Source organism: Crocuta crocuta, unplaced genomic scaffold (assembly GCF_008692635.1).
Source record: "Crocuta crocuta isolate KB4526 unplaced genomic scaffold, BGI_CrCroc_1.0 scaffold343, whole genome shotgun sequence".
NCBI classification, from domain to species: Eukaryota; Metazoa; Chordata; class Mammalia; order Carnivora; family Hyaenidae; genus Crocuta; species Crocuta crocuta.
In genome coordinates this window covers 5,279,741-5,305,276 of record NW_027532679.1, presented here as the reverse complement: position 1 = coordinate 5,305,276, position 25,536 = coordinate 5,279,741, and the positions used below count along the sequence as shown (strand labels likewise).

At 46.7% G+C, this 25,536-nt stretch overlaps 1 protein-coding gene and 1 pseudogene across 2 annotated transcripts; one reads left to right on the top strand and one right to left on the bottom strand.

Moving 5' to 3' along the window:
- The first annotated feature begins 1,276 nt into the window (after positions 1 to 1,276).
- Positions 1,277 to 24,076, top strand: C1QTNF2 (C1q and TNF related 2). Of its 2 annotated transcripts, none has more exons than XM_077780746.1 (4): positions 1,277 to 1,369; positions 12,447 to 12,525; positions 19,401 to 19,653; positions 23,306 to 24,076. In XM_077780746.1, exons 2-4 carry the CDS (start codon positions 12,460 to 12,462, stop codon positions 23,917 to 23,919), a joined length of 933 nt encoding a protein of 310 aa, XP_077636872.1. In that variant the 5' UTR covers positions 1,277 to 1,369; positions 12,447 to 12,459; the 3' UTR covers positions 23,920 to 24,076. The 2 variants fall into 2 exon arrangements, with proteins under 2 accessions (XP_077636872.1, XP_077636873.1); XM_077780747.1 differs by lacking the exon at positions 1,277 to 1,369 and adding an exon at positions 13,295 to 13,374 and having other exon boundaries at positions 12,446 to 12,525.
- Positions 4,720 to 5,271, bottom strand: LOC144245408 (surfeit locus protein 2 pseudogene; annotated as a pseudogene).
- Positions 24,077 to 25,536: the final 1,460 nt, after the last annotated feature.

Below are 25,536 nucleotides of genomic sequence, written 5' to 3'. Positions count from 1 at the left end.
ACTGTTTGTTGAATGAATATCTGTTGAGACCACTAACTTTCATCCTCAGACAATATTTATGTAATATTAGTAATAATTCTCTACATAGTTCAGTGGCTTATCACACCTTCGTGGGTGAGTGCCCCAACTTTGAGGGGAAAGACAATACAATAATATAACCCTTCTCTCTACTTTTCAGAAAACAAAACACCGTCTATCAAGTAACTGACTTGACTTAGGTGGTGGAATCGGCAGAGGTCAAATGCATACCTGTATTAAAATTCTGAACGTGGGTCATATATCATCTGCTAACCAGATGCTCTGACAGCTGAGTGAAATAGTGGTAGCTTGTAGAAAAGAACAGCGGGAAGAACAGGAAGAAGCTAAAGTTGAATGTCTATGATTTTTCTTTCCTCAGGTATCTACTTGCAACCTAAACAGGATTACTCTGCCTATTCTGGAACACTCAGCAATTTGAAGCCAGGCCACAGAGTTCGTGAAGCCAGTGAGCCTTTGCTTCTAAGAGGAGGGAGATGAGGGCTGGGACACAGGGGCACTATGATGTACGTGCACCCTCACATCTGGACAAAATCTACACCAAGGCATGTGTACATATAAACATACAGAATGAGCCACTGCACAAACAGGTGCCACAAAGAAATCACGCACATACACACTGATACGTGGTTGTGCACATCTGGACACACATTTAAACATGTACCCAACACATAGATATCCAGCCACTGATGTGTAAACCCAGCAAATGAAGTACATTTCAGTTACACATTGAGCTGCAACCTTCGACATGTGCATGCATATTCACGTACAGGAGCCCTGATGCACGTTTGGGCACATGCGTTTATGAATGAACACACATACAACTAAACCTGCACACACGATTCATAATCACTCAAGTACATGCAAATTCAGTACACTGGGGAATTTACGCTCCTATAAACCGTCATGCCCACACGCATCCTTTGATCCACAGCCAGATGAATGCTCACGTGCAAGCAACACAGATGTCTCTTCAGACACATGCACAAGTACCCACTCCCTCGCAATCGGCTGAGTAGCAATCACTCTCGTGCATGTAAACCTTCAAAGACACTGACAAATTCTACACACAGACATGCATTGACACACTCAAGTTGTCACCAGCGCTGAAATTTTTTCCAAACCTGTGCAGCTCCCAGACGGAGAGCTCCTAGCTGCGGGCTGGCCCACGTGACCAGGAACCAAATGCTCCCGCCCATGACGGGATGGGAAAAGTATGCCTGAGGCGGGCGCTGGCCGAGCTGCCTCGGCAGGAGGCGGGGACGCGGAGCAGTGCCGAGAGCTTCGAGCTTCGTGGCTCCGGAAGCCCCGGGACGTGGCCGAGACCGCTAGGGTGAGTGACCGAGAGCTACCCGCACCTCCGCCACCCTCCCGCAGGGGCGGAAAGCGCAGGTGGGAGGGGAAGGATCCGGTGCTGGAAAGTGGACAGAAGTATGTCCTCGGGTGGGAGGTGGAGTGCTGCAATCGTCCCTTCTTTGCAGGCCGGGCAGCCCCGGGATTCCCGGCTCCTGACCTCTGCCTTATGAATTATAACATGAATTAACATGTACTGAGTACTCACTGTATGCCAGGCTCTGTGCTCAGTGGCTTACCTGTTGACAGTAATACCTCTACCATTTATTGAGCGCCTATTTTGTGCCAGGCTCTGCCAGCCCTCTGGTGTGCTGTTTCATTTCCATGACGACAGGTTATTCCCATCTGCAAAAGAGGAACCAGGCTCAGGGATCTTTAACAACTTGCTCAAGACTGTACAGCTAGTAACTGTACAGCTAGTGGTAAAGGGACTTGAACCCTGGTAAGTCTGAGTCCAATACCCCAAGCTAACAATCATAGTTGTTATGTGTGGAGTGCATGATCTCATTTATTCCTGATAGCACTTCTTTAATTAAATATATTATGTAGATGGGCAGACTGAGTTCAAAAGGCAGTAAATGGCAAGCTGAGATTTGCACCCAATTCTTTACAACTCTCTTCACCCTCCCTCTTCCCCCAAACTACTTGTCTCCAAGCCTTGTCTTACTTTGTTCTTATTTCTCTAACCCACTGCTGCGGTCCTATTCCAGGACATTATCTCTCAGCTGAAGGACTGCAATTGTCCCCAGCGGTCTCCCAGTACACTTCTCTGCCCCAGCTCCATGAACCTTTACACAACCTCAGTGTCCTCTGCTCTTTGGCTTCAAGACTCTCCTATCTGAACCCTTCAAAATCTCCCCCTCTTAGATCCGACATCTCCCAGAGACCTTGTGGTCTTACCCTGACCTGTTCCTACTCCCACTGAACCAGCAGCAATAGCAACAACATCCTATATATGTCAACTCACGGCTGATGCTCGGTTGGCATTGTTCAAAGTCTGTGCTCTCCTCTCTCTCCCCCTGTCTCCTCCCCCATCTGCACAGTTCTCTTCTGATTTATTCTGTTATCTGCTAATCGTATCCATTAAGTCCACTGTCAACTGCTAACTCCCCGGCCCCCTCGCACTTCTGAGAACATCACTGTTACCCTTCATTCTGACGCATCAAGTGCACCATTGAGTTTGCATCTTTCCAAATGTCTGACCTCTCCCGGTCTCCTAGCAGGGACACCACACTTGCCTGTCTTCTGATCCTTAAACATTAGGGTGACCTTTTGTTTTAAATGACGTAAAACTAACAACGCTCATCATAAGAAATTCAGACAGTAAAAAGAGGAAGAAAGTGAAAAGTAAAAGCCCACACACTTGGTCCTAATTCTGAGAGGTAACCTGTTTATCAAGAAGTGGTGTCCTTTCAGAAATTGTGTGTGTGTGGGGGGGGGGGGGGTCCTTTTTTTTTTTTTTTAACTCAAAGAGAATCATGCTTTACATTCCATGCTGCAACTTGCCTTTTTCACTTTGTGTATCTTGGCCGTCTTTCCATCTGCACGTCTGGACTTACTTTGTTCTCATAATGGTGTCACAGTGTGTCATTGTACGAGTAAATTGAGATATCTTTCACAAGTCTGGGGTCATCTCTGAAGCTATTCTGTCTCCATCAAATAGTCAGCAGATTCCCTCAGGAAGTGACTGCTTTCTCTACAAATCCCTCTCTTCTTCCCTATCTTGCTACTCCTCATCAGCTGATTGGACACAGGGGACTGAACCTTCTTTCCTACAGTGCCAGTCTCTAGTGCTATCTGCTCCTGAATGTTCAGCATAAGCTGATAGAGACCATGTACACACTCACGGCTTCCCTCACCCTTCCCCCCATCAGAGGCTTGCCAGCCAGGCTTGCCTCTGTGAGATGAACTCCTGCATAAAGCAGATTTCAGTTCAATTTCTATTCTAGGTTTACTTTTGAAAGGAATTCTATGCCAAGTCTTTTTTCAAGGAAATAATTCTCCTTGGATTTGTGCATCGCTGTGAATGGCTTACCTCTATAACACACATGCATGTGCATGCACACACATACACACACACACACACAGCTGCCCTGTTAGTTAAGGCTTTAGGCTCATGGGTCCTATGCCCAAGTGCATGGTAGAGGGACGTGAGCCCTGGTCCCTGAGTCAGCAGGCGCGGATCGCCTCCCAGCTTTAACTGGGAAAAAATGACTTCACTTTTCTGAGCCCTGTTTTCTCTTCTGCCAAGTGAGGATAATAGTATTAGCCTTACAGAAGTGTGAAGAGAGTAAAAGGGCAAAAGGTACATCAAAGCTTTGGAATAAGAACACATAATGTACATGGAAAACACCCTTTGCCTCTAGGTCACAGGTTGCTGGCTCAGCTGCCAGTAGGGGCTGCGCGTGACACAGAAGTGAGCAGAATGCATGCCGTTTGGGAGTGGTGAGGACTGTGGACACAGAAGAGTGTAGGTCCTGTGTAGTGGTCTGCTAGGGCGGCCATCACAAAATACCACAGCAGGTGGCTTAAACAGTAGACAGTTATTCTCAGAATTCCAAAGGCTAGAAGTCCACGATAAAGGTGAGGGCAAGTTTGGTTCCTTCTGAGGTCCTTGACTGAGGTCCCTGCCTTCTCTCCTTGACTTGCAGATGGCCACCTTCTCTCTGTGCCCTCACACGGTCAGACCTCTGTGTGCTGTGTCCTAATCTCCTTATAAGGATGCCAGTCATAGTGATTAGGGCCCATCCATAGGACTTTATTTTCCTTTATCTCTTTAAAGGCCCAATCCCCAAATATATAGCCCCATTCTGAGGTTCTGGGGGTCAGGACTTCAACATATGAATTTGGGGGGACATATTCCAACCCATAACACTTCATCTCAAGAGGTGGCCAACTGGTGCCCTGCCAAATGTTTTTCAAGGAAATAATCCAGATTCTCAAGAATACCTAGAAATCTTGATTTATTTTTTATTTTTTGCTTTCTCCAATAAACTTTCATTAACCTGTTTAAAAGTGCTGAAGCTCTTAGGTTTATGGTGATGACTTTTTAAATAATTTTTAAAATGTTTAATTATTTGAGAGAGAGAGAGAGAGGGAACAAGCAGAGGAGGGACAGAGAGAGGGGGACAGAAGATCTGAAGCAGACTCTGCATTGGTAGCACAGATCTTGATATGGGGTTCAAACTCATGAATTGTGAGATCATGACCTGAGCCTAAGACTCAGAGCCTCAACTGACTGAGCCATCAGGTGCCCCAAGTTTATGGTGATAACTTTTGAACTTCTGCGAGCCCAGCTCTTTTCCCAATGCTTAAGGACCCTGTCCCTGTCTACTTCCATCTCTTCTCTGACCCCAGGGCCCTTCTACCCACGGTTCCTGGCTTCTCACCCTCCTCCTCTGGCAAAAAGACATTGGTGCTGTCCCCATGTTCAGTCCCTCCCAGGTCCTTTCTGGTGAACAACTCAGGTGGGCACAGGTCTGTCATTCTATCCTCACTGTCACTCACACCTTCTCCATCATTGCTGGACAAGGATTCCCAGAAGGCTTCTCCTGCGTGAGGCGGCCCAGAACTGTCCATCTGGTCTTCCTTCCTCCTCCTTTTGTGCAGGAGACAGGGAGGCGGGCACACACTCCACACGCTGCTCCTGACACTGCGCACGGAGCTCTCTGGTATTGCCGGCACTGGGTGTGCCTGAGCCTGTCTCCAGGACCTTGTTGATGTGCCTCAGGGTGAGGTTGCAGGACAGCTGGTGTGGGTTTTTGGTATGGGGCATGATGTGCAGTTCGGAGAGGCACAGACCAGCTGCCAATATTTCTTGCCACAGGTGTAGACCTGGAGCTCAGGCAGAAGGCAGGGCAGCTGGTGCCCATGAGAGCACATTCCCTTGCAGGCATCAGCCTCCAGCCAGACTCTGGAGCCCTTGCCCAGAAATCTTGAGTTTAAGATAAGAGCTCCCACGTTTTACATTGGCAACAATTTCAAATTAAAAACAAAAAAAAGCAGGACGCCTAGGTGGCTCAGTTGGTTAAGCGTCTGAGTTTGGCTCAGGTCATGTTCATGGGTTTGAGCCCTGTGTCAGGCTCTGTGCTGGCAGCTCAGAGCCTAAAGCCTGCTTGGGATTCTGTGTTTCCCTCTCTCTCTCTCTGCCCCTCCCCCACTCATGCTCTGTCTCTCAAATAAATAAACATTAAAAAATTAAAAAAAATAAAAGCATCATGTAGTCACTGGTTTGCATAAGGCCACTGATAAGCCTCGGGTCTAGATTATCATTCCCTCAGTGGCAGGGCCATTCTCCCTAGCTTATTTATTTATTTACTTATTTAAGTTTTATTTATCCATTTTGAGAGAGGGTGCGGAGGGGCAGAGACAGAAGAGAGAGAAATGCAAGCAGGACCTGGGATCATGACCTGAGCTGAAACCATAACCTAAGCCACTCAACAGACTGAGTCACTCAGGACCCCCATCCTCCCTAGCTTTTTAATACCTTTCAACCAGAGGTCAGTGCACATTGCAATGTTAATAAAGAGCGGTTTGTTGAATGAGTAAATTCTAAGTTTACAACCTCGTTTAAAGTAGATTACACTTAGGGGCAGCTGGGTGACTCAGTGGGTTAAGCGTCTGACTTAGCGCAGGTCATGATCTCATGATTCGTGGGTTTGAGCCTTCAGTTGGGCTCTGTGCTCACAGCTCAGACCCTGGAGCCCATTTCTGATTCTGTGTCTTCCTCTCTCTCTTCCCCTCCCCCACTTGTACTCTCGTGTGTGTGTGTGTGTGTGTGTGTGTGTGTGTTTTCTCTCTCTCACTCTCTCTCAAAAATAAATAAACTTTAAAGTAGGTCACACATACAGAAATCCTGGACCTTTGCATTTGTGCCTTGCTGTAAAATCGTATCCGCTGTTAAAATCTGCCTTCCAGCTGTTTACCCCAAAGCTCACAATTGTTCAACTCACCATAATCATATTTTACAGAGGAGGAAGCAGAAGCCCAAGATCTGCTCAGTTAACCTCCCATAATATCGTTATATCATATCTCACATTGTTTTCACTTATTATCATTGTATCAGAATAATACTACCATTAAGGAGTGCTTACTGTTGCCTAGTTACTATATTATATCATTTGATAGTCACAATTATTCTATAAGAGAGCTTTGAGCAATCTAATTACTCAGAGACACATGCCTAAAGACCTCAAACAATTCAGACTTGTGTAATTTACAATTCACCTGCTGAAGGCTGGCAGCTATTTATGTTTACCTGTTTGGAATAATGTTGCATGTGGTTCTAGCATAAGCACGGTTTACAATTTACAATCCACACTGCCTTGCAAGGTTCCTGACAAACTTTTAATTTGAGGATTTTGTGTTATTTCAGATTTCACACATAAAAATGGAATATATTTTCTACCATGCTTTTTCCAAATTCAAATGGTTTAAACAAGACCATGCAGTGTGTTTTTCTCCATTTTTCAGATAAGGAAATTGAGGTCCAGAGGGGTTAAAAAAATATCTATAACATGACTCCTAAGCACCAGACTAGCTCTGTGCTTCTTGAAGGCCAGCCCTGTGTCAGGTCTTTAGAATTACCCCAAATACCAGTCAGAGACTGACTGGGACTGACTCCATGGAGACCAGCAAGCCCAGAGAGGTCAAGGAAAACATAGCCTTTTCTCCCTAGCCCTTCAGAGTTCAGAATTTGTTCCTCTACCTTAGTTCCTGGGTCTTCAAGTGTGGTGCCTTCTATACCATTCCAAGGAACCATCTAGCCCTGAAATTTCCTTCCCTTGCCTTCTGCATGGTCCTGGATGCTCTTTGGAGAGATAGCCTGCTTCAAAGACAAAGGAGGTTCAAGGCTTGCTTTCCCTAATGGTCACACAGGTGTACGAGGCTGGGCCCTCAGTATAACCAGACCATGTGCCATATGAGAGTGACTACCACATCTTTTCATCTCCGGAACCTCAGTGTCTGGTCTCAAAAGTGATAAGAATAAGTGACACCATTTATTGGACATCCATGTGCCAAGCCATGGTACCAAGCACATGATACCCCATTTGGCCTCCTATCACTTGATGAGCTGAGCACTTTGCCATTGATTCATAACTTGTGTTATGGAGCATGAACACAGCACGTAGCTCAGTGACATGGGGGCATGGCAGACAGCCCCCTCCTTCCCTCAGGATGCAATGCCAGGGCAGGAGCAAAGGGCAAGCCTCCTCTCTTTGGGTGGCAACTGACAGAAACACAGCACAAGCCACCGTAAATGAAAATGGAGAAATAGAAGAAGGCAGGGGCCCTGCCTGAAATGCCACAGGACTCAGAGATTAGGACTGTTTTTCATGAGTTCAGCTGCAGTTAGTGACAATTACAGTTTTAAACAAGGTCTTAATTTTTGTATCATGCTTTATCTTCAATATCCATTATCTTGTTTGATCTTCAGAAGGATAAGAAATAATAATAATAGCTAATGCTCTTGTATCCCTTATCGCATGCCAAGCCTTGTTCTAAGAACATTCTATCCTCATAACAACCTTCTAAGGTAGGTTATTGTCCTACCTTATTATTTTCCCTATTTTGGAGAGGATGAGGCTGAGAAACATAGAATAAGTAATTTGTAACAGGTGCCACAGCTAGTTCATGGGATTTCAACGCAAGCGGCTGTGTTTAGAGCTGGTGCACACCACATGATAGCTGAGCGCTTGGAATGTGGCCAATCTGCATTCAGATGTGCTGCAAGTGTAAAATACACACTGGGTCTCCGAGACTTCGTGCCAGTTTATGAATGTGAATGCCTCATTAATAAGTTTTACATTAATTACATGTTGAGATGATACTTGAGATCTATTAGGCTATATAAAATATTAAAATAAATTTCATTGCTTTTTACCTTTTTAACATGACAGTGAGACCCATTTTGAACGGTAGCCGCACATCATATTCCTACTGGACAGCCCTGCTCAAACACGCTCCCTGGCACTCCGGCCTGCCACTTGGAGGCTGGCCCTCGAGACAAGCTGGATACAGGGCTCCAAACACCCTCAGACCTCCTTCCCTCCCCTCACATCTGGCACATCAGCTGCATTCTTCTAGCTCACTGCAGTTCTTGGTCTCCATGGCAGAAAACAACTGTGGGCAGCTCCAAAGCTTGATGGCTTTGTGCCCTCATTGCACAGGCAGCTGAGGCCCAATGTGAAGCAGCCCGGGGGCTCAGGGGAGGGGATGGGCCCCCTGCCCACCACATCACATCACCTGCCACGTTGGTTGGTTTGTATGGGTTTGGGTGTGTATAGCAGAGGTCTACCTTTGTCAGTCACACTTTGTCCTCGGACCTCTTTTTCTACACTGGGACAGAAACAGGGAGTGGAGGAGGAAGAAAACAGATAAAATAGTTTCTGGGGCTTCTTGGCAAGTGGACCCCATACCTTTTAATCTTCTGTGTTAGGCTCTGGTTGCTGGAGTGTTTCCAAATCCCAGGAAAGGGGACTTTTCTGTGAGCACTGTGTGAGGAGCTGCCACCAGCCCCTCTCCTCCAGGCGGTCCGTCTGCTTTTCAGAGAAGTTGGAGAGGGCTGTTTCCAATTTGCTTCCTGGAATTCAGGGAGGGCACGGGGTGTTTTTCATTGTAGAATTCTCACTCCCATCAAAGGGAATTTTCAGGGAGCTTCAGCAGCAAGCAAGCCCCACCCCATTCCAGCCACCAGCCCTTCCCCTTTAACCCCAAAGTCTGGGAGAATCCCTGGCCGGGTCAGAGTCAAGTACACTCCCCCACCCATAACTCACCCAGACACTCCAAGGGCTCCTAGTGGGAGGTTGGGACTGCTCGCTGTTCAGGGGCAGGAGGTGCCAATTACAACTTCAGGCTCTAATTTTTGTATCATGTTTGCTTTCAACATTCGCTATCTTGTTTGATTCTCAGAACAGCCCTGTAAGGTAGGTGGGGTGAGTGTTATTACCTCCATTTAATAGGTGAAGAAATGGAACCTCAAATACGAGGAAATGACTTTCCCATAGTCACATAACCAGTAAGTTACAAAACTAGGGCTGGGACCCACATCTTCCAATCCAAGACCGGTCATCTCTCTACATTTCCTTCATTGACCAAGTGTGGCTTTGTCATCTGCACAAAGCAAATGAAAGTTGTGATCCTGTGTTATGCCCAGATCACGATCTCCCCAAAATCCCAAGACCACCAAGGAGTCCAAGTCACATATGCAAAAGCAAAGGGCTTTATTACGGGCTTAAACTTGGACTCCCAGACTTCACCAGCATATGGATCTGTGCTGAGAGCCCCAAACAAGGGCAGAGTAGGGTTTTTATGGGGTTTGAGACGGGGGAGTTACAGAAGTTGTGACATGGGAACAGTGATCCAATCATAATTATTCAACATCATTAACAGAGGGTTTAACCATACACATTGTCTAGAGTATTCATTACTTTTGGCGGGATCCAATTACAACATTTAGAGTACCTTTAAATTCAACCAATCACAGAGCGAGCCTAGGATCTTGTTCGGCGACTAACAGGTTAACTTTAACATTAGGTAACAGGGTCCTATCTATAGTTTCTATCTCCCTTAACAATGTGGAGGGTGGTAGCTGGCCTTTCTGGATTGGGTGTTGCAAGGGTGGTTACTCCTGCCTTGGGCAATGTGTAACTACCTGGTAGTTTCGGAAAGCCGAAACTCAGGCCTTCTAGTTTAGAGGGGAAACTTAAAGCCTGTCATGGAGTCAGTTCGGTTTAGACGTTTAGACTTGTGACCTTACACCTGTTGCCCTTGATTAGGAGTGCTTCGTCCAGGGCTGTGAAACAACTCTGAGCTGAGCACTTCCTAAGTGCATGGCAGACACAGTGCTGGACTCTGGTAATATAATAAAGAGCAAGACAGGCAGGGCCTCGCTTTCCTGATCCTTCCACACCAAGGAGAAGACACAGTTAGTGGGTCAGGAAACCAATACATATATAATCACAACTTGGTCCAAGTGCTTTCGAAGGAAAAGCAAACCAGGAGTGGAAAAATACTTTAATCCAGCAACCAGGCAGGTCTCTCTGAAGAGACAGTAGTAGATCTGAAAGTTGAAGGATGAGGCAGGCAACTGTTTGTGGGCTTCACAGGGAAAAGGTCAGGGTTGGGGCAGAGTTCACAAGGAGGAGGTCAGGGTTGGGGCAGGGTTCACAGGGAGGAGGTCAGGGTGGGGGCAGGGTTCACAGGGAAAAGGTTAGGGTCCAGTCAGAGTTCACAGGGAGGAGGTCAGAGGGGGGGCAGAGTTCACAGGGAGGAGGTCAGGGTGGGGGCAGAGTTCACAGGGAAAAGGTTAGGGTCCAGTCAGAGTTCACAGGGAGGAGGTCAGAGGGGGGGCAGAGTTCACAGGGAGGAGGTCAGGGTGGGGGCAGAGTTCACAGGGAGGAGGTCAGGGTCGGAGCAGAGTTCACAGGGAGGAGGTCAGGGTGGGGGCAGAGTTCACAGGGAGGAGGTCAGGGTGGGGGCAGAGTTCACAGGGAGGAGGTCAGGGTGGGGGCAGAGTTCTCTCCAACTACTGAGCAGTTACTGAGGCTCACACTGGGCTTGAAGTTTTGAGTATGGTGCCTCATTGCTCCTATAAAAACTCCAGGAGTCAGATATATTATTACTTCCATTAGATAGTTGAAGAAAGTAGGGGTGCCTGGGTGGCTCAGCTGGTTAAGCATCCGACTTCGGCTCAGGTCATGATCTCATGGTTTGTAGGTCTGAGCCCCACATCAGGCTCTGTGCTGACAGCCAGCTCAGAGCCTGGAGGCTGCTTCAGATTCTGTGTCTCCCTCTCTCTCTGACCCTCCTCTGCTCATGCTGTCTGTCTCTCTCTCAGAAATAAATAAAACATTAAAAAAGTTTAAGAAACTGGGGGGAGGGGGGGATGGGCATGGAGGAGGACACTTGTGGGGATGAGCACTGAGTGTTATGTGGAAACTAATTTGACAATAAACTATTAAAAAAAAAAAAGGAATTATTCAAAACAAGGAAGAGTAAACATACTCCAGAAAGAAGAAAGTGCATGGCTGATGAATAAACGCATGGTGCACATATAAAAAGAAAGTAAATAAATTTGGTTGAAGCAAATATAAATATAAAAGACTTTGATTGAAGTTTTATTGTTTAGTAGAAACTTAAATCCCATGCAAAGTTATTTTATCCTTTTTCTTAGCCAATGTTAAAAAGTGCTACAAAATACAAAGATAATTGTAACTAATGAAATGAACGAGTAAGTTTTCCTTTGCACAATTCTAAGATTCTAAATTATTTGTTTCTTTTTCAAAACTTCTGAAATAAAATAGACCAGGAAATACAAAAAAAAAAAAGTTTAAGAAAAAAAAGATAGTTGAAGAAAGTAAGTGAGTTTACCATGGCTCTTTTTTTTTTTTTTTTTTTTTAATGTCTGTTTCTGAGAGAGAGTATGTGCTCGTGTGTGCAGGAAATGATCCAAAGCAGGCTCTTCGTTGAGAGCAGAGAGCCCAATGCAGGGCTGGAACCTACAAACCATGAAATCATTCCCTTAGTGGAAGTTGGAAACTTAACAGACTGAGCCACCCAAGTGCCCCTGGTTTCCCATTGCTCTTAATCACAGAGTTAAATACCACCACTACCTGTCAGTGTGTCAAAACTTGAAAACCAACAGGCCAGATTTATTTAAGTGTAATATATATCTTCCTGTCTCCCAGGCAAGATGACTCAGAATTGAGCAGCCTCACTGAAGGCCCAGGCCAGTGTCCCACTCAGGTGTGGTCAGCAGCACACCGATGTCCCCACTTCTGGTCCTTCTCATGGCACAGTCTGGGCTGTGGGTCCTTGGGAGTGAACCAGGGGCCAATGTCCTGGGGGTCAAGGGCAGAAAGGAGAAGGAGGTCCCCTACTTTAGCTCCTAGTTTTCCTAGAACATGTGTACTTATGAATCATTGGCAACTTAACTGAGAGATAAGAAGCCCAGGGACTGGGCAAATTAAAACCAGACGTTAGAACTCCATCCACGTTTAGTACCACTTGATTTCATTACGGGGGGTTGACCTACTAATATATCTTTTTCTCTACAGCAGGAAGACTGTCATGCGTCCTTCTTACTCAGCTCCCACCAGAAAGGAGAATTTAGGAACTAAGATAGCTTTTAAAAAGGTAAGGAAGAACCAATATATTTTTTTTCTCTCTGATCCATTGAACAGATACTTATGGAATACCTGCTATATGTAAAATGTTCTGAAAGCTCCCTCCCCAGAGTGAGGGTGGGGACTCCCTGTGCTGTAGGAAGTCAAGAGGAATGAGAGATTAGAATTAGATATGGTTTGGATTGGAAAAATCGAGAAAGGGAGAAAACTTATTTATTTCGAAGGATTCCTTTTAGATTTAGGCCATTGCCTTGTTTTCTCCTCACTGTGGATTTTCTTGAGGGTAGAGTGTGGATCTCACTCATTAATCAGGTAACACCCTGAACACCCTCTGTTTGCAAGGAAGTTGGAAGACCTGGGGATATAGCAGGGCCATCTGGGGTTCCTGCCTCGGGAGTTTCTACTTACTTCTACTTACGGAGAGAGAAAACAGGCACAGTAAGCAGATTAGCAAGCAAATACAATGAATACACATGCATTGTTGTAAGAACAGACAAGGAGCTGGAGTCCAGGGGAGAGCTGTCTGAGAGGGCATGTCAGGGAAGGCCTTGGAGGAAGTGACATTTCAGCTGAAACAAAATGAATAAAGAGCCAGGGAGCCAAGAGGGTGGGGCTCCCAGGCTGGCAGAATGCAGAGCTTGGCCTGAAGGAGGTGGGGGGGCTAGGCAAGGGGGAGCAGAAGAGACAGGGGGAGCTGGAGCTGGGGAGGTGGCCGCAAGGGCCGGGTCATTTAGGGCCTTGTGGGCCACGTCAGGGTTTCCAATGTTTGCTATTTGCAGCCAGCAACAACTGGGGTAAGACCCTCCAGGAAGTGATGTGACTGAGTTATGGTTTTGAACAGTCCTTCTGGCTTCACATGGTGAGTACGTGTTGGGGGGGACGCAAGAGACCAGGGAGGAGGCTCCTGCTGGGATGAAGCAAGGAGTGAGTTGGGGCTGTGCCTTGTGCTGGTCTTTTGGTTCAGCTCCTGGGAATACCCTATTAATACTCCAAGGGGACTTGTTGACGGCGGGGCCCAGGGCCCCCACCCCCACCCATCACCTTGAGTAAGCCAAGTGTGGGCCTCTCAAAGGACAGGAGGTTTTCCTTAAGCATCGATTTCCTCACGTATCCTGAGGGAGAAAAAGCATCACTTCTACGTTTTCAAAGTCATGTATTATACATCCACGTGTGTATGTGTGTACGTGTGTGTTTGCAGGCGTGTGCAAATATATAAGTTGATATGAAAGAAATCTCCCTATTGCTGTGTGTGGCTTTGGCAAATGCTTCAAGGTCTCTTCTGTGATTCAGAATATTTAGGAGGAAAATCTAAGAAATGCTGACATAATGGAAAGCATTTGGGCATTAGGGTCAGCCAAACCCAAGTTCAAATATAACTTCTGCCATGAACTAGTTGTGTAAATGTGAGGAAATTAGCCTCTCTGAGCTTCAGTTTCCTCTTGTATAAAACATAACAAAAATACCAGGGGGAGGGAGCAAGGTGTAGTAGCTTAAGTGTAGTCTTCAGAACCCCTCAGACTGTAGTCTCCATTCTCCAATTGTGTGGCTTTGGGTAAATCATTTCACTTCTCGAGCCTCTGTTTCTTCCTCTGAAAAATAGGACAATAAGTTTATCACCTTCATAGACTTTATTATAAACTCCAAATAAAATAATTCATGTAAAGAGCCTCAAACAGTGCCTGGAACATTGTAGTTGTCTAATAAAGTCAGTTTACCTCTGCCTTAGTTTCCCTGTCTGTAACTAAAGGGGTCCCTTGGGACCTTCCCCAGATTTGCCAATCTAAATTTATTTAAAAGAGCCTGGAAGAGGTAATTTATCTGGATTCTTTGGGGGCCCTGACTCCCCTTCAAGCACCTAGCCCCCAGATTTGCTCACCACCACACTGTGGAGAGTAGGCTTCTGGGCCAGACTCAGGAGGGTAGAGGCACTGGCTGGAAGCAGGAATTTTTAGAGCCTTGTTTTTCTTGGAGGTGCACTGGAGGCAGAGTCTCTCCTCTCCCTCCAGAATCTAGTTTCTCCGCCTTTATTTCCAAAACAGTTCCTGGCTCAGACTGCGGGAACCACCAGCCCCCAGCTCTGTGAAATCCCTTCCTCCCTGCCTGTTCCAGAGCCCTGCTCCTCCACCCAGCCACTGGGGCCTGCTCTGGGCCAGCTGTCATTGAGCGAGAGCCCCTGTTGTCCAAAGAGGCAGAGGTAGGCCGGACCGAGGACCCTACCCCCTCTTTCTGGGCCTGTATGGCTGAGAGTGATCATCAGAAGAGAGAAAGGGGCTGCAAACTGAAACATGCTTCTTCTCCTTCCTCTCTCATCTAGCTGTTTCTCCTTCCTGCCTGTCTTTCTCTAGCTGTTTGCATGACTCTCATCTGCCTGGGAGACTCGCTCCCACCCACTTCCTTCCTCCCTCTCCCTGGTCCAAAATGTTTGCAACTTTTCCAAACCATTACAAACCTGCTTTGAGAATTGGGTTTCTCTTGTGGGTGCCCAGATGTGTCACAGCTCACAAGTAACAATGACAGTTTTCCAAGACTCTCATCAAGCAGACCAGGGAAGGAGATGGGGATGCCTGAGGCCTGGGAGTGTCAGGGGCACGGTTCTCTAAAAGTACATCATGCAGGGGGCACCTGGGTGGCTCAGTCGGTTAAGCGTCCAACTTCAGCTCAGGTCATGATCTCCTGGATTGTGAATTCAAACCTGACAACTCAGAGCCTGAAGCCTGCTTTGGATTCTGTGTCTCCCTTTCTCTCTGCTCCTCCTCTGATCACGCTCTGTCTCTGTCTCTCTCTCTCAAAAATAAACATTAAAAAAAATTTTTTTTAAGTACATCATGCATATGACACTTCCACCATGTTCACCAGGTCTGCCAACCACCTCTGCTGTCATTTAGACCAACCATGCTGAGTACGTGTGACACCAGAGGCACATCAAACTGTAACTTGGTTTTTGTCTCCTCTGCCCCTTTGTAATGTAGCCAGGGAGGGACCCCCCTCGCCCTGGCAATCTACTCCCACATAATCCAATCTTCGATCTTCAATTAAAGGCGACACTGTCTCTTATCCCTCAGCAAAGACGTGAAGCTGGCAGGGCCATCTGCTCCCTTTCTTAGCTCACCCCTTTCCAGGCTGAAAGGAGAGGTAAGGAGACAAGAAGTAGGAAGGCTCTTCCATGTTTCTTGGCAGCGACAGGGACTGAACTGCTCTGCCTCTCTGGGCTGGGCAGACATTGAATCTGCCTCTTTCAGGGACACCTTTTGCTGGCTCCTTGGGGTTGCCATATTGGACCCTGACCGTAAACAGCCCTGAAGGGGGCCACACACATTCTCCTTTTGCTGGCAATCCCCGGGCCTCGCCTTTGGCCTCTGGCTTTCTGGTGTCTGCCCTGCATGGTTATTGCTGCTGGGGCCCCTCACTTTCTGTCCAGACCCCTCTGGCCCAGGCTGGCTCCCACTGGGGAATGTCTTCCATCTCTTGGGGAGGCGAGAAGGCAATCGGCCCCCATCCCACGCTGTCTTTCCCCTTTTACCCAGCCAGTCTCTCACCTTCCAGCTTCCTCACACAGGCCTCAGAGGCATGGCCACTCTCCCTCCCCCTCCCAGGGACATAGCTCATATTTTAAAATCCTCAATCCACCCAGAGAGCCCAGGAGTCCTGGAGTGGGCTCTGACACTGTTCCTTTGTCGATTCTTCGCTTTAGCCTGACCGGCCCATTTAGCACGCAGCCTCTCAGGAGTCCTAGTGCCCAGGTGGGAGTCTCGATTGTAACACTCTCTTACATTCACCCTCTAAGTCTTGCTTTTCCCCCTCCCTGGAGGATGAGTTGCCCAGAGCTCACCTGTGCCCCAGTCCAGGTCTCCTTCTCTATGTGGCCACAAGCCCTCCCTTCATCCCAGCAGACGCTTTTCCCCAGGACCCCTGGTGCCATGCTCCTGTCTGGGGCTTTTCAAGGTCTCTGTCCTACTTGGGGGTTCCTGCCTGAGAGTCTTTAAGAATGGGTGTGCACTGCTACAGATGACAGTGCTCTTGGTTAAAAAGGGTTACTAGAAAGGGCAGGGAGGCATTAAAGGTACACTCTCACCAGATTGAGATAATTTTCTTGACTTAATCAGGATTAAGGAAATTGAAAAGATAATAATTTTGTTATTATATGATAGAGTGTTATTGAAAACAGCCTCTAGTACTAAGTCAACTCTGCCTGGCCAGGGCACCATTCTGACACTTATCTAGAGAAACCACCTTAGGTCCATACAAGGTAAGCCTTGGAGCCACAACTAGAACAGGCCCCTGCATCTGGGGCAGTACAGTGCTGTGGTCTCCTTTCCTCTCCCTGGCAGAAGAGGCCTGGTTTTCTCTCCTCTTCTATCCGCTGATGTCTGGACAGGCTCCTAGGACCAGGGCAAAGCAGGTTTGGAAGGAAAAGGAGGTTGAGGGCCCAGGATGAGGGGGGAGGGGCTGCCAGCATCACAGCACCTATTGCTTGAAGGCTCTGGTTAAGTAGCCGAAAGCAGTGCGGCCACAGGGGAGCCAGGAAGGGTTACCTATCTGCAAGAGGGCAGGTTGAAGTCTGAAAGGCTCAGCATCAGAGTTGCAGAGACCTGAGAGACCATCTAGTCTAGTGATTCTCAGAGTGGACCCCTGAACTACCAGCAGCAGCATCGCTCAGATACTTACTCGTAATACAAATCCCCTAGCCCCAGCCCAGACCTACTGAATCATAATCCTCAACCCCTGGGGACGAGGCCCAGCAAGCCAGGTTTGAACAAGCCCACCAGGTGAGTCTGACCACTACGCGGAAGTGTGGAACCACTGACCTGGTTCAAACCCCTTATTGCTCAGGTGGGAAACTGAGACCCAGAGAGGGAAAAGGTCTTGCCTAAGGTGACAAAGCAGGCTACACTTTGGGGCTCATCCTCATGGCAAGAAATCATGCCTGGAAAGTTCCTTCTTGAGAGAGAGGCTGTTGATTGCAAAGTGACTGAGCCAATTTATTGAGAGATCTTGGTCAAGTTGCTACTTCCTGCTCTGGACCTCAGCATCTGCATCTTTACAGTGTGGGGCCGGGAGTGCATCACCTCCGAGCATATAACACTCTGGCCTCTGGTGATGATGCTGTCGCTGTCACCAGCCTTGAGGACACAATATAAAATCGAACTATATGGATACCTGCAATTCCTTAAAAATGACTTCCCATACCACTTTTCCAGGAAGCTCTTACAGGATAGGTGCCACCAGACTGAGGGATTTTTAAAAAATTGTTTTTAATTAAACAGAGAGAGAAAGACATAGGATTCATGAAACAAGAGCTACAACCCAGGAGAGAGGCAAAGACAATCACCACAATGATCATAAAGGAGAGTCTAGAATGCTAGCTAGTTAGCATGCGTGAGGATCAGAACATGAGGACGGGGGCTCCAGGACTTGTATCTTTAGGAAAATAAATGGAACGAATGATCTGATATATCTGATAGTGTGGAAAATAGCGGCATAGGGAAGTAAGCAAGTGAAAAAATAAAGTTAATATGTCCAGGAAGAAAAGAGTGTACGAGAAAGGAAATCAAATTGTAGGACAGTGCTTAGCTTAGCAATAAACAATACTCATAATAATCCAGAGAGTAAATTTTTATTTTATCAAAAATTATATTTTAACCACATGAAGGAGAAGAAATAGGGGCTAAGGTGATGGAAGGGGGACACGTTCCTCATCTGTCATAAATGAAATTCAGAAGATAATGTCTAAAATTGATAAATAAGGGGTGCCTGGCTGGCTCAGTCAGTAGAGCATGCAACTCTTGATCTCAGGGTTATGAGTTCAAGCCTCCATGTTGGGTGTGCTGCCTACTTAATTAAAAACTTTTGGGGGAGGGGCCTGGGTGGCTCAGTCAGTTAAGTGACCGACTTCTGATCTTGGCACAGGTTGGTGAGTTTGAGCCCCACAGGCTGGCAGTGCAGAGCCTGCTTGGATTCTCTCTCTCTCCTTCTTTCTCTCTGCCCCTCCCCTGCTCATGCTCTCTCTCTCTCTCTCTCTCTCAAAATAAATAAAAATTTAAAAAAAAATTTTAAAAACCTTTAAATAAAAAAACCTTTTTCAGATCATGACCTGAGCTGAAGTCGGAAATTTAACCAACTAAGCTACCCAGGTGCCCCTCCAATGAATTCTTTTAACTTAAAAAACAAAAAGGATGCATTATAGCCTGCTGCTAAAGGACACAAGCTCTGGATCTGCCCAGTCTGGCTCAAACCCCAGCCATGTCACCTGCTGATTGCAGGAGTTAGGCTTGTTGTTAATGTCTCTGGGCCTCAACTTCCTCACCTGTACCTATCTGGCAAGGATGCTATGAGGTGAGTAATGTACTGAAAGCTCTTAGCCCTTGCCTGGTGCACAGGAAGCACTGGGCAGAGAGGCTGCTACTGCGGCCCACTGGTGCTGCTTAGGTCTAGGGCACCTTGACTCAGAACCAGAGACTCAGTGCTCACTTGGCGATGTGCTACCCCGAGTACCCCCGGAGAAGCAACATAGTTGCAAAACATTACCTACAATTCAAACTATTTCTGCTCTGTCCCTTTCTACTTGAGCCATGGATTTCAATGAATTCCTAGCTTGTTTCTCTCCATCCACCACTCCTCCCAATTGGCATGACTGGGCCGTTAGGTCCTGCCTCTATTTCAGCTCCGCTGAAGGACAGCAGTGTGATGATGAGTGCCTCACCCCCAAGACCTCTCCAAAGTATATTCTGGGTCCATGACTGAGTGCATCCAAATATGTCCCCAAGACATGAGGACACTGTGCAGCCGCTTGTGTGTGATGGAGAAGAGAGTCTCTTCCGGCTGTCTCCTTCTGGTTGCCCTTCTGACTGACCACCAATCAACTCACAGCTCTTTTGCCTCCCACAGGTGACCACCATGATCCCTTGGGTACTCTTGTTCTGTGCTCTCCCTTGTGCAGCTGACCCGCTGCTTGGTGCCTTCGCTCGCAGGGACTTCCAAAAAGGCTCCCCTCAACTTGTCTGCAGCTTGCCTGGCCCCCAAGGCCCACCTGGCCCCCCGGGAGCCCCAGGGCCCTCAGGAATGGTGGGAAGAATGGGCTTTCCTGGAAAAGATGGCCAGGATGGCCAGGACGGGGACCGGGGGGACAGCGGAGAGGAAGGTAAGAGGCCCAGTGCCTGTCTCTCCTATTCCTGCCCAGGCTCAACATCCTCTGGCACAGAAGGAGTTTAGTTATGAAACCCAGTATGAATCCCATTTCATTATAAATCAAATTAATGTCTTTTTTAAAAAACAGAACAGTGTATGCTCCTGAAAGGACAGTGGGTATCAGATCTTGTGTTCCTTCCCCAGCTGCACCATTGATTTGCTGATTTGCTTTAAGGGAGTCTCCTGATATATGATTCAGAACACCTTTGGTTGCAAGTAATAGAAACTCAATATATAGCCCCAAATGGAATTTATTGGCCCATGGAACCGTGAAGTTTAAGAGCCAGGCTTCAGCAATGTCTGGGTCCAGGAACTCAAAGTTATTGTCAAGGCTCTGCTTCTCTGTGTGTTTTAGTTTTAGTTTCACAAAGGCTGGAAATTTTGAAATGGTTACCAATGGGCTCAAGTCTACCTCTTCATGGCTTGATCCACAGAGCGAATCTCAGCATGACTAATCCTCCTAAATCGTACAGGTATCCAAGGACCAGCCTTGACATTCTTTGTCTCAGAACCCTTAATATCAGCAACATCCCTAAGTACACGTTTTAAGCAGAAGAGGAATCAAAGTAACTTTTATTTGTATGGCATTTTAACATTGACAAAGCACTTTTGAGTGTGTTGCTCCACTGACCATCCATACCATGCTATGAAGGAGGTATTCTTATATCGTGTTAACAGATGAGGAAACTGAGAGTCAAGGGTGATTAAGTTGAGAACAGCATGTCATGGCTGCAAGACCTGAACTCTGAAAACAAACTTGGGGACCTGTTTTGGTGAATTAGTTAACCTCTCTTCATTCTTCAGTTGCTTCCTCTCCAAAATAGAGATGATAACAGTGCCTAGCTCACAGGGTTGTAATGACGATAAAACATGACGTGTGAAGCATCAGCCTCAGAGTAGATATAGAATAAACGGTCGTCTCCCCTTAACTGATGTGCTGAGCTCATGTAACAGGCCGGTAGCTGCCTCCAAATCCAGACCTTCTCCTACCACACCAAATCAATTCCTCCAAAGCACCTCCTTTCCCAAAGAATAGCTATGTAAGTAATGGTAATGGCTTTGACTTGGGGAGGTGTCACAGTGTGTCAGGCACGGGATGTCATGGTATCCCACTCCTTGACCCCAGTGGTAGCTTCAGTCTGGGCTAATACTCCAAGCAGGGCCAGACAGATTTTTCCCTGACATTCATCTTACAGGTCCTAGTGAGAGGGTATCTCTGCTATTGACTTTTTCTCCTTGATCACGAGCCATGAGGATGTAGACTTGGTCATCTCTCCTGCCCACGCAGAGAGTCTCTGCTGAGAATTAAGGCAACACACCCATGAGGATATAGGCTTGGCCATCTCACCTGCCCTTGCAGAGAGTCTCTGCTGAGAATTAAGGCAACACACCCATGAGGATATAGGCTTGGCCATCTCACCTGCTCATGCAGAGAGTCTCTGCTGAGAATTAAGGCAACACACCAAGGAAGACAGTGTTAAGAGATGGAGAGTCCTGACCTGTAAAGCTGGGTTGTTCTGGGACCAGTACAGGGTATTATCCAACCACCTCCCTCTGACATACACATGCAAATCCATCTCCACAAAGGTCTTAAAAAGTAAAACCAGCTTTTCATGAAGTTTCTCAAAAAGGTACCAAGAAGGAGGCACACCACATAACACACTGCAGAACTTCCTGATAAGCTTTCTTATCTATTTGTTTACCCCCAAATCTCCAATCCAAAATGAATCAGTCTTTATTCCTCCTTACGTTTCTCCCACTATTAAAGCAGTAACTTTTGCTTATTTTTATTTTTTCATGGGACAGCTTTGTGATCTTACTTTAACTTTTTTACCATTAAAAAATTTTTAATTACAAATAACACACAAATACATTCTTATTGTAATATATTCAAACAATACAAATAAAGCAAGAGACCTCCTTAATTCCTACCCTTTTCATTCTCTCCTCGCTTTCCAGAGGTAACTACTACTAATTGGTTAGAGGTATATCCTTCTTGGCCTTTTTCTACATAATTTATATATATGTATAGTATTACCAGGCATTGCCAGGCACTTAACATAAGCAATCTGCTCCTAAAAATTAGATGAGAAATTTTAGTGAGAAAATGCTATTTGAGAATCTATTTCCCAATTACTTAAAATAGGAAAAATTTAAATGCATTACATGTTAATTCAAAACTTTAAGACATAGTAAAATACCTACATATATACATACAAGAAGCAAAGAACCTTGTTAGAATGGAAAATGCCTACAGCATTACTTTCTGATTACCCAGTTCATTTGGTGTCTAGCAAAGAGTCATCTGCTTACAATAATACTAGGATGCCTTCTGGCATGAGCAACCTTCAGAAGCAGGCCCTCAACTGACATTCAGCAGGCTTTTCAAACATCTACACCCAATTCTGCCAGTCTACTAATTGTACCAATTATACAATTGTATTTGGATGTGACTCAAATCTTTACCCACATTTGTTTTGTTTAAAATGTTGTATTGAATTTAGGGGACATAAATAGACATGTTTCCTGTATAATCATTGGCCAAAAATAGGGTATTGAGAGAAATGAACATGTTATAAAATCTGGGTATAAAACACCAAGGAGCATTCTAGAGGGAAATGTTACTTGGGAAATGTTCTGCAGGATATGCCAACTATATTCAGTGAGAGTTTACTATGGGCCAGCCACTCTCTTATGCACTTAAACAGTTGTAGAACTAGTTCGTCTTGTGGTTTCCTTTCAACAAAAAAGATCTTGCCACCTGCTTTTTCCTCTTAAGAGTGTACTTTAGAGAAGTTTTCATACAGTACACATAAATCTGCCTCATTTTTTAAAATTCCTGTATAGAATTGCACAGTATGGGTAGACCATAATTTTGGGACCATTTCTTTTTAATGTTTATTTATTTTGGGGAGAGAGAGAGAGCATGCACAAGCAGGTGAAGGGCAGAGATGGGGGGGGTGGAACAGAGGATCCACAGTAAGCTCCATGCTGACAGCATAGAACCTGATGTGGGCCTTGAACTCACAAACTGTGAGATCATGACCTGAGCCGAAGTCAGATGCTCAACCAACTGAGCCACCCAGGTGCCCCATGAATCATTTCTCTTTGGATAGACATTTAGTTGTCCCTAGTTTTGCTATTGTAAGCAATGCTGCACTTAAACTCTTGCACATACAGGGACCTTGGGTACTGGGCAGGGCTCTTACTAAGATCAGTATGTTGAAGTCAAGAGGCTTCTTCCAATTCTTTTGTCAACCCATTACCAGTGCAGCCCACTGAAGGACTGGTCTGGCAGACAAACCAGACATTTCCCTAGAAGGCAGGGAGAAGGAAAGGGGTGAGCTGTTATAAGTTATTCTTTTTTGCCTTGTCCATAGTGGTTCTGGAGGGTGAGTACCACCATTCCCATTTTCCAGATAAGACTGGGAGAAGAGCCCCAGGTAATACCAGCAGGATTTGCACCCGTTTCTATGTAACTCCAAAGCCTTCTTGCTCTTTCCATTACCCAAAGGCTCCTGCTCCAAGGATGGAAAGCCAAGGCCCACAGCCTCTGCCTAGCTCTGTGAAGGCCCCTCCATAACACCAGCTGCTCTGTCTTCCAGGTCCACCTGGCCGGACAGGTAACCGGGGAAAGCCAGGACCAAAGGGCAAAGCCGGGGCCATTGGGCGGGCCGGTCCTCGCGGCCCCAAGGGGGTCAGTGGTGCTCCGGGGAAGCACGGCACACCAGGAAAGAAGGGGCCCAAGGGCAGGAAGGGGGAGCCGGGCCTCCCAGGCCCCTGCAGCTGCGGCAGTGGCCACGCCAAGTCTGCCTTCTCGGTGGCAGTGACCAAGAGCTACCCACGGGAGAGGCTGCCCATCAAGTTTGACAAGATCCTGATGAACGAGGGTGGCCACTACAATGCATCCAGTGGCAAGTTCGTCTGTGGCGTGCCGGGGATCTACTACTTCACCTACGATATCACCCTGGCCAACAAGCACCTGGCCATCGGCCTGGTGCACAACGGCCAGTACCGCATCCGGACCTTCGATGCCAACACAGGCAACCATGATGTGGCCTCGGGCTCCACCATCCTGGCTCTGAAGCAAGGTGATGAGGTCTGGCTGCAGATCTTCTACTCAGAGCAGAACGGGCTTTTCTATGACCCTTACTGGACCGATAGCCTCTTCACAGGCTTCCTCATCTATGCCGACCAGGACAACCCCAATGAGGTGTAGATAGGAAGGTGTTGGGTCTCCAGGGAGATAACGAGATCCTGGACTTCCGGAATAAGACCCTCAACTCTCTGCTGGGTGGGAGTGGGAACTTCCAGCCTCGGACATTCCTCCTCTGCCCATTTTTTCCTCCATCATTAAATCCAAGCTTTTTTATTCATCCTTCCACCTCTCCATTCACTAAATTTTTTAGTGTCCACTGTGTGACAGGCACTATGCTATGCTCTGGAAGATGCCTCCGTGAACAGGAAAGACAGAGGCTCTGTCCTTGCGGGGCTTGCATTCTAGGAGGAGGTACAATTTACAAATAAACAATCAAAGAATATAATTATTGTTCCAGGATGGAGGCACAATCCCATGTTCAAGAGTTATAGGAGCTACTACTACTATAATAATGAGACAAGGAAGAAGTTGAAACTTTTTTTAGATTTTCCTTTTTTAGGTTTACTTACATAAAGTCTATAAATCTTAAGTGGACAGCTCAGTGAGTTTTTACACATGCACACAGCTTGTAACTCCCGTGTAGATCACAAACAGAATATTTACCCCTCCCCCACCCCCAAGGCTCTCTTAAGTGCCCTCCCAGTCAGCACCAGGAAGAAGTTATTTTTTTTTTAAGTTTATTTATTTAGTTTGAGAGAGAGAGGAAGAGAGAGAGAATCTCAAGCAGTCTCCACCCTGGTGGTGCGGGGCCCAATGCAGGGCTTAATCTCACAAACCGTGAGATCATGATCTGAGCCAAAACCAAGAGTCAGATGCTCAACTGACTGAGCCACCCAGGTACCCTAGGAAGAAGTTATTTTTAAGCTGAGTCCAGAAGCAGAAGACAGAGCAAGGCAAAAGTCTGGGGGAAGGGGCCTCCTGGAAGAAAGAGTTGTGGGTGTAAAGAACTTGTATTAGGAAAGAGCTGAAAATATCTGAGGGACTGACTGAAGGTCAGAGGGATGAGTAAAGTGAGAAAGGAGACAGGAGGCATGAGGTGCGTGTCTGGATATGATACATTATCTCACAGGCCGTGGCAAAGAGTTCACTCTGCTCAGGAAATCTCACGGAAATGCAAGAGTGAGCTGACATTAATATGGGGATAACCGTGAATCTGCTTAATGCATGAGTAAGCCAGTCTCACACTTAAGCACTTTACTGTTGGTTACAAATCACCTGTAGGCTCACTTCTCAATCAGGCAGATACACCAAGATAGGCAAGGGTGCCTGAGAAGAAGGAGTAGCATATAAATGAATCTTGCCTCCACCTCAGCGGTTTCCAAAGCACAGGGATCTGAAGGACAAAAGAAGCCATAGTATGAAGTGGCTGGTGCTGAGAGAGCCCCACAGGTCAATTGCTGAAGAGAAATTTCTGATGGAGCTGGCAGGTTGCCCTGAGTGACCTCTAGCTGGAAAGGTGGGCCCAGCAGGGCTGCCTGGGGTGGTCCTGGAAATGATGGCCCCTCCATAAAAAATGAGCTTTACTTAAAATAACTCCATTCTCTCTGGGTCACAAAAAGTAGGAGACTGGAGTGGGTTTAAGAAACTCGGGAAGAGATTTGGGGTCCAAGTGGATTAGTGTGTGGATTGCGGTCCTGCCCATCACCCCTGTAGGAAGGAAGGTGGAAGATATCTTTG